This window comes from Candoia aspera, chromosome 1 (assembly GCF_035149785.1).
Source record: "Candoia aspera isolate rCanAsp1 chromosome 1, rCanAsp1.hap2, whole genome shotgun sequence".
In the NCBI taxonomy this organism is placed as follows: Eukaryota; Metazoa; Chordata; class Lepidosauria; order Squamata; family Boidae; genus Candoia; species Candoia aspera.
The window spans coordinates 153,750,678-153,759,044 of NC_086153.1; the positions used below are offsets into that span (position 1 = coordinate 153,750,678).

The 8,367-nt window shown below is 39.3% G+C and overlaps 1 protein-coding gene across 2 annotated transcripts in view; it reads left to right on the forward strand.

Annotated features, from left to right (window-relative positions):
- The window catches only part of SNAP25 (synaptosome associated protein 25), a 52,553-nt gene extending 46,554 nt beyond the window's left edge, over nt 1-5,999 (forward strand). For both annotated transcript variants that reach the window (XM_063316172.1, XM_063316165.1), the window contains 2 exons: nt 3,856-4,000; nt 4,545-5,999. In XM_063316172.1, the coding sequence (XP_063172242.1) occupies nt 3,856-4,000; nt 4,545-4,613 (214 nt within the window). In that variant the 3' untranslated portion in view covers nt 4,614-5,999. The remainder of the gene's footprint in view (nt 1-3,855; nt 4,001-4,544) is intronic.
- Nucleotides 6,000-8,367: the final 2,368 nt, after the last annotated feature.

Sequence of the window (8,367 nt, forward strand, 5' to 3'; positions counted from 1 at the left end):
CATTGACATTCTCTGAGCATTTGGGAGGAATTCTAAACTTTAACATCAACTGGGAAACATTTTCCCCCACCCACCACCCACACAAATTGTGGGAGAAATATTTGAAAGCTAGAAATTTTAAGCAATGTATCCCATAGAGCCAAGAGATTTAGCAGGGATGGGAGTGAAAAGGCAACCACAGGTTCTAACAGATAACAATGCCAACAGGTGACCAAGAAAAAAAAGGGATACTCCTACTTTGACTTAGTCCCTTCCTTTTTTTTTTTAATACAAAGCTGTATTAATTTTCAAAATATAATTAAAACACAAAATACAGAATATAGAACAGATAGAATACTAAATTCTAAAAAGAAACAAGAGAAGCTAAAACAGTGCAAGAATAGACAGAAAAACATAAAAGACAGGTGACTTCCGACCTTCTCCAACACAGATATACAGTAAAAGTACATAAAAGTTAATCTCTTGCTATTTTTAAACATTTAGTAACATTATTTCTCTAAAATCAAACCATTTAATCATCAAAACCCAAAATCAGAACTTCATTTTCTTCTGTTACAAGCAAATAGTCCAAAAGCAGCTTCCAAATAGAAACAAATCCAGTTACTGTATTTTCTCTTATCAATGCTGTCAGTTTAGCCATTTGCGCCAGCTCCATCAACTTAATCATCCAGTCCTCCATTGAGGGAATTTGTGCATCCTTCCATCTTTGAGCGTATAAGAGTCTTGCTGCTGTTATCATATATAAGAACAGAGTCCCATGTTGCTTCTCAAGCTGTTGATCCATCAAACCCAAGAGAAACAGCTCTGGTTTCAATTGAACATCCGCTATCAGAATCTTTTTAGTACATATTTGATTCCAGAATTTCTTACCTTTTCCACAAGTCCACCATAAATGATAAAAAGTCCCTTCACCCTGTGAACATTTCCAACAAACGTTTGGTACCCCATTATACATTTTTGACAGCTTATTGGGAGTTAAATACCAACTTATCATTTTATAAAAATTCTCTTTCAAGTTATAATTCAAAGTAAATTTCAAACCTTTGTTCCACAGGCTTAGTCCCTTCCAACAAGGGAGGGCATTCCACCAGGCAACTGCAAACATCAGGATGAACAGACAGGACTGAAGTTTGAGACCAATGAAAACATGGGCCAGCAGTTAATCATGACACTATCATAATCCAACCATTCCAGTCTTCTCCCTGGAATTGTTAGATTATGCATCCCTGCATGAGCAGCTCATCCTTCACTCATGAACGAAACATTCTTAAGTCATCTCTAAGTGTACCAGTTTAAAAGTAATATTTTCCCTCTTAAGCCAAAACTATCCTACATTATCAAATTGTGCAAAATCTGCACCACTTTGTCACACATTATCTTAGGGGCATGGGCAGGTGACGTCTTGTGGTCATGACCAGTAATATGTTTCAGAGTGTTGGGAGTCATGGGCGCATCCTCATCCCTTCTGGTCTCTGGCCAGCCTTCACCACTAGCCAGCTGTTTCTCTCCCAACATTGGCCTTCTCCATTAGCACTTAATTTTCTGAGTCCTTTCATAAATATGTATGAACTGAATTCCTCTGATACCTGCTATCTTTCCATATGTTTCTATTTCTCATTATTTCAATCTGGCAGTAGTCCAGATAGGGTATAAGAAGAGGAGCAGACAAGCCAGCCTTGAGAGCCCCTAGGTAACATCTGAAAGTCAGACCGACCCCACATGTTGCACTTCCCAACTGATAGGTGTTTTCCCTATTTGTTGGTGACATGCTGAAGAGGGATGGCAACAAAACCAGAAAAGAAAACTAATTGTCTTGCATATAATGAGTGTAAATCAGGGCAACACCATTTGCTCTGGCTCAGACAGATGTAACCTAGGTAGGTAAGGAACTGGTGATGGGAAGAGCAAATGTTATGCTGGCATTGTTTTGTGCCAGATCAGGCGTGGTGGATAGCACTAACTCAATAGTGGGAAAAGGGGCATTGTTAAGGAACGCCTATTTATATAAATCTCTACAGCTGGATGAATTGCATCATAGGGAAGTGGGGGAAAAGTGTTGATGTTCAGGTTGAGCCTCTACAACCTATTGTCTCTGAGAAATTCTGGAGAACTGGGGAAGTGCTGGAAGAGAAGAAATATTGCCCCAATCTTCAAAAAGGGGAAAAGAGTGGTTTGAGAAACCACAGACCACTCAGTCTAGCACTCACCCTGGGAAAACTGCCTAGTGGATCATAAAGAGACAGATCTGTAAGCACCATGAAAACAATATAGTAATTACTAGAATGCAAATTTTCTTTTTATTTTTTGAATCTGATTACTTCCTTAATATATTATTGGAATGTTGTATCAAAGCATTTCACAAAGTACATTGTCAGTAGCAAGCTAATTAGCTATGGGCTGGACGACATGACAATTAAATAGATACATATCTGGTCTGAAAACCATACTCAGTACTCATCAATACTTATCAAATTAGAGAATGGAATCAAATGAGCTGCCAAGAGACTTATTTCAAGGTCCTGTTCTCTTCATCATTTTTATTAATGACTTGGGTGAAAAAGTGGACGGGAACATTATCAAATTTACAGATGACAGAAAATTGGATGAGATACCAAATTTCCTAGAAGCTGGAAGTAAAATTCAAAACATTGTTGATATGACAAGGAAATAAGTGGAAAATAACAGAATGATATTTAACAAGGGCAAATGTCAAAGTTCTTCATCAAGTAGAAATCATTCTACTGGGGGTAGAATGGGGAAATATCTAGCTTGGTAATACTTGTGAAAATGATTTTGGGACAGGAGTTTACCAAATAAATATGAGGCAGGGGTGTTGTATAGTTAGAAAAAAGGGTAAATGCAGTTTCAGACTTCTGCACATCAACAGAAGTATAATTTCCAAATAATGGAAAGTAACAATTCCCTTTTATTCTGTGTCAGTCAGATCCCATCCCAAGTATTGCATCCAGTTCTGGGCTTCATATAAACTGAAAGAAGTTGAGAAAAGACAAATGAGGATGAAAGGACTAGAAACTAAGTCCTTTGAAGGCTATATGGAAAGAACCAGGAAGAGAAGATTGAGAGGAGTGAAATAGCATTCTCCTGTGCTTGAAAAGATGTTGCATAGAAGAAAGTCAAGAACTATTCTCTATTGTTTCAGGAGTACTGGATATAAAATCATGGATTTACATTATAAGAAGGCAAATTCTAGTGGACTGTTAGATGAAACTTTCTAACAGTAACAGTAGGTTGGCAGTATCTTCCCCTCACTGGATGTGTTCAATCAAGGCTAGGCAGCCATCTGTTGAGATGCTTTAATTGGGATTCCAGCACTGAGTAGAATATATGGCTTGGTGGTGGTTTTATCCAGGTCCATCATCTTTTCCTTCAGAAAAAATTCATTTGAGGCACCAGGAAACTGTCCATGCATAATGCCACTCCATTTGCTAATAAGAGAAAGTTATTAAAAAACCCTAGCATGAACCAACATGCAAGTTGCCCTGATAATGTTCACTAAACATATGCAGAAAGGAGTGACAACGTGCCCGAGTATTTCCACTTATGATATCCTGACATCCAGCTGGTTCTTCTGTGACTTCTATAATTAGCCTAAAAGGTATGTCTACGCATATAGAGCAGTATTCTCTCACAAGATTCAACTTCTGGTTGTTGTGGAAGATTATATTCTTCAATCCTTTAATTTGCTCAATGTTTGTTTTTATACAAGCCCAGCAAATCTTAGATATGGTGATCAAATAGCATTCCTTTGCATTAATAAAGAAGCTTAACTGTTCTGGATAAACATCTAAGCCTTGGATATGATTCACTCCATTTTTAATTCCTGTCCTTCCATAGGGTAACAAATGATGCCCGAGAAGGTGAGATGGATGAAAACCTGGAACAGGTCAGCGGCATCATTGGAAACCTCCGTCACATGGCTCTAGATATGGGCAATGAGATTGATACACAGAACCGCCAAATGGACAGGATCATGGAGAAGGTAAGGGATAAGCTGCCACTGGCATCAACATTCATAGTTGGTCCAGATGCTTCCTGGACCAAAATTGTTGGTAAAGTGTTTTTCTAAAAAGTGAAAATGAGGCCAGGATTAAAGCAATTTTAATTATTTCAGTCATCTGTACACGCAGTACAATAGAGGTCATTGGACCATAGCAAGTGACAGCATCTAGCTGACCTTAGCTGAGCTTGAAAAAAGCTAAGCAGGGTCTGACCTGCTTAGTGTATGAATGGGAGATCTTCGGGAACTCCCATGGATATACTGTAGGTTAGAATGCAGAGTTCAAGGAAATATCCATAGGGAAGACATGAGCGTAACAGGAATGGTGTTGGTGTGTGAATATGAGACAAATTTTCAAACTACCACTCAGTGTTAATATAGCCTGCATTGGAATGTCACACACTTTTGTGAATGGAGCACCAGATAACCATTACTTTAGTGTACAACTTTCTTGACAACATTGACATCTTGATTCTTTTTCTTTTCTTTTTCACCACCCCTTCCCCACTTTGTTTCTTCAAACCAGGCTGTTTCCAACAAAAACAGGATTGATGAAGCCAATCTACGTGCAACAAAGATGCTGGGCAGCAGTTAAAGGCAACCAAGGGCAGATCCTTCTACACACACTGTCCCCGAGGGCAGCAATCTCATGCTTTTTCTCATGGTATTTACCAACTAGGTTTGCATACGTGCACATATCAGACCCTCTTCTTCCTTCCCTCTGTAAACGTTGTCCTGTGTAAGTTGTCAGCTTTCCAAAAATAATACTTGTAAATTTATTTTTATTTTCCAGACCTCTTTCTTTCCAAAGGATGTATGTATATAGTACTGATTCGATGGCTATAGCTCATGACTATGTTCTATTTATTTGTTCTGTTTTTTCTTTCTCTCTCCCTCCTTCAGCCCAGCCCACCCTTTCAGTTTCTGTCCGTTTTTGGTTGGTGGTTTTGTTTTGTTTTTAAAATTATGACGTTTCTGCTAAATGCAAAACAAAATGTAGGAATGCTCAACGTGCTGTTAAACCTTGAACTATACAGTATTGTTCTTGTAAAACTGTTAACATTTCACAGAGCTGCCCCCAGAAGTCTCTTCTTTGAACATCATGGTTGTTTAAGCACTTAAGAACCCCTTGTTCCCTTGATTCTCCATTGCTGTCATCCGTTGTTCTAAGTTCATGATAAGACAATGTGGAATTATATAACTTATAACAAGCATTGCACTAAGCAAACAGTGGTGTGATTTATGCATTTATTGCATGAAAAATAGACTTTTAGACTCTTTAACTTAAGTGAGACTTTTCCATGGCAGTAATAACATCAGTGACAACAAAAGAAAACAAAAACTTAGCATGCTTGGTATTGGGACCCTGTCAGGACTATGTTATACCAGCAAGTCTGCAGCAGCACCGTTTTATTTTTCCATATAATGACGTTGGTTTCTTTTTCGTTTTTTCCGTTTGCCTCATTTTAAGATCAAAATAATTGGATTTGGCACTCATCATTTCATCATTGCCAGCAAATAAAACATTTGGCTGAAACACAACAACAAACAACAACAAAAAAGCATCAGCAAATAAGATATAAGTGTAATATATAGATTTTGTCTGCTGCTTTCAAAAATTGTCTTTTTTTCAGGGGGAGGGATGGCTACCATATGAAATGTTGCAGAGAAATGTAATTTTTATAAGGCTGTATCTTTCTAGCTCTCTCTCTCTCTCTCTTTCTGTCTCACACATGCACATGTGTGCACACGTGTGCACACAGACACACAGACACACTCCTTTTCTTTCTCCCCTCCCCCATGTGGTTTGTTATTGATACAGTTCTCTGTTGCTTATCTAGAGCTATGCATACCAAAATCACTGCGATGTTTAGTAGCTGTTATTGATTTTAAAATAAAACAAAATAAAAATAACTTACGTGAATGAATTCTAGATAAAACTGTGAGATTAAATATAGTTGCCGCATGTAATATGAAATTCCTTCTGTCTCCTGTCGGTTTGTGATGTGATTGACATTTTGTAGCTAGTTTAAAAATATTAAAAACTATAGCCCTCCAACTTTCTAAGCCCTTTTTTCATCCATCAGTCTGTGTCACTCCTGCCCGGTTATTTTCTGCTCACTGGAAATTCTGTGCCATACAGAGGAGTGCAAAGTGATTCCTTTGAAGAACCTTATGTAACATAAGTTTGGGTTTCAGTACACAGTATAAATACTTTTAAAAGCAAAAATCCCACTCAAGAAAAGAGATCCATTGACTAGAGAGAAGTTATTTAATTTTATTGGTGGATGATCACCCCGAATTGGGCGGGGCAAGGGTCAGATGAGGGGATCCAAAGGAAATGCATTCCAAATCCTTGCAAGCTGAGAATAAATATTAAGACATTACATATAGAGAACATCTTATTTAGCCCTAAGAAGTAGGTGGAAGGACCAAATATATTCTAATGTAGGAACATGGAGGGACAATATAATAGAGAGAGAGGCAGAAAAGTTTTGACCAAACCACAGAGGCAGAACGAGGGAAAGTGTAATTCTTTTCATGCTTTCCCAGTCCAAACTACTGACTCAGGTACTCCAAGTACAGTCCAAGTACGCAAAGTACTCAAAGTACAGTCCAAACTACTTACTCCAAGGTACTTTTTCCTTCCAGAGAAAGAAGGAACAAGGGATAGTTTTATTCACAAGGAGACACACTCACACCCACATGCATGTGCATGTGTGTATACATATATGTTTCTAGTAGGCAGGAGCAGCTGGGAGAATGAGTCCATTTTGTTAGCAGATAAACAATGAATAAAAGATCTTCATCCAACTGGTCAGTACTCTTCAGCCTTTCCTTAGAGAGGGAAAAGAACTGTAACATTTAAACTACTGCTACGTATGAATCAGGAAACTCTGTCCTATTTACTGTTTTTCTTTCTCTGATGCTCTGGATATGAACTTGGCCCAAGTTCTTGGAGGCACTGCCATCCTCCCCCCACCCCCACCCCATTCGGTTGGTAAGGTGCAACTGGAGATGCCAGCTGTTCTGTCTGGATCCATGCTCTCTTGGTAATTCTTAGCAAAGGAAGGGACTTAGCTCCTTGAACTAGCAGGGGCCCAACTGCACTGTGCTTTGCATGTGCAATGTTGAGGTGAGCTGATGGGTGAGCATCAGAGTGTAACAGAGGTAAGTATCAGATGTTGCATTCTTCCTCCCTCCCCTATATATACCCTTTATGTTACACACAAATATATCCCTTTTGGACTGGGGAGTGATTTTACCTTGGCTAAGACACCTGTTGCTTTAAGGAGTGGGGAAATCCAAGTCCAGTTCTCTGCTCAATCACAGAATGACTGAGTGAATTTGGGACAGGCACTGTTTCTTGGCTCAACCTATTTCATTTGGCTGTTACTGTGTGGAGAAAATAAAGGGAGACCTCATGTACGTTGCCTTGAGCTACCAGGGGAATGGCAGGATATAGACACAATGTAGTATTAACAATAAGGAGGAGAAAGGGGAGGCAGGAGAGGTGGCTTGGGCAGATCATTGAATGGTTGTTTCATGTTATCAAGGCTTTGATCAAAACACTGCTTGAAACTGAACCAAAGTGGGGCCTCATTTCACTTTATTGAAGCACAGCATTAACTTTGCTTCACTCAGCAACAGTGGCTTCCACTGCTGGTGAAGTGGAACAGCCTAATGAGTTGGAGCAGCACCACCTCAGTACTTCATCGAGATAACCAAACAGCTTCCCCAAGGCACTTTGTCATGACAGAGTGATGTGCCTCTGTGGGGAAAGGGACCTTTCAAGGTGAACTGTGGCCAAGCTGCACAAGAACTCTAATTTCCCTTTCCTCTGACTTCTGGAAATGCTTACTTGCGTTCTCATTCATTCATTCATTCATTCATTCATTCATTCATTCATGTAATGTCATCAATATAGAATGCATCCTGAGTATTGAAAGGCTATTCCCCATGCAAGGAGTTTCTCATGTAAAAAGGGGGAACAACCACAGAGAAGGAAAGCATGAGGGCAGAACTAAACAGGGAAGATTCTCATGCCTTATTTAAGTTACAAGATGAGTAAGACAGAAGTAGGTAACTCAGTGCCTTCCAAGGGTGTTGGGCCTGACTCCAGTCAGCTTCAATTACGTTGGACAATAGAAAGTGGCTGTGGGAATTATAGTTCAAAACATGCCAAGGGCACAAGTTGCCTCTTCCTGCAGTAGGATACAGGCATGTGTGACAAAGCGTTCACTGAAGAATCCTGTGGTAAGGAGCGATTTCCAAAAAGCAAGAAAGGTGGTCCAGTACAGTATTCATGGAAGTAGTATAACTTTGGCAATCTTAGTCCATTGGCCTCC